This window comes from Penaeus monodon, chromosome 29, assembly GCF_015228065.2.
Source record: "Penaeus monodon isolate SGIC_2016 chromosome 29, NSTDA_Pmon_1, whole genome shotgun sequence".
NCBI lineage: Eukaryota > Metazoa > Arthropoda > Malacostraca > Decapoda > Penaeidae > Penaeus > Penaeus monodon.
Window position 1 is genome coordinate 20,402,415 of NC_051414.1, and position 348 is coordinate 20,402,762.

The following is a 348-nucleotide window of genomic DNA, read 5'->3' on the forward strand; positions in this document are numbered from 1 at the left end:
AATATACGACAGAGTTTCTGAATAACCTCTCTAACCCCCCCCCCCCCCCCAGATCGTGCTGCCGAGCAAGGCCATCAAGAACGAGCGCATCCTCGAGACGCTCATGTTCCAGGCCAACTCGGGGATGTACCGCATCAATGATTCCTACCTGGAGGCGTGCCAGCAGAGACTCCAGAAGCAGGATTCCAAGTTCAGCGAGTGGGAATCGTTCGACTATGGCCTATAGCACCAATTGGATGGCCTCTCCTTCTCGACGCGCAGGACCTCGCCAGGACGCTAGTGGGATGCTCGGAGATGGGGGGAAAGGAGGGGAAAGGAGGGGATGGAACCGGGTGGAAGCTGGGGCCG

General features: G+C 58.6%; 1 protein-coding gene across 1 annotated transcript in view; it reads left to right on the plus strand.

The window, feature by feature from the left end:
* LOC119592006 overlaps window positions 1-313 on the plus strand; it is a 33,491-nt gene extending 33,178 nt beyond the window's left edge. Inside the window, exon 16 of the mRNA XM_037940780.1 lies at window positions 53-313. Coding sequence (XP_037796708.1) covers window positions 53-226 — 174 coding nt within the window. The 3' untranslated portion in view covers window positions 227-313. The remainder of the gene's footprint in view (window positions 1-52) is intronic.
* Window positions 314-348: the final 35 nt, after the last annotated feature.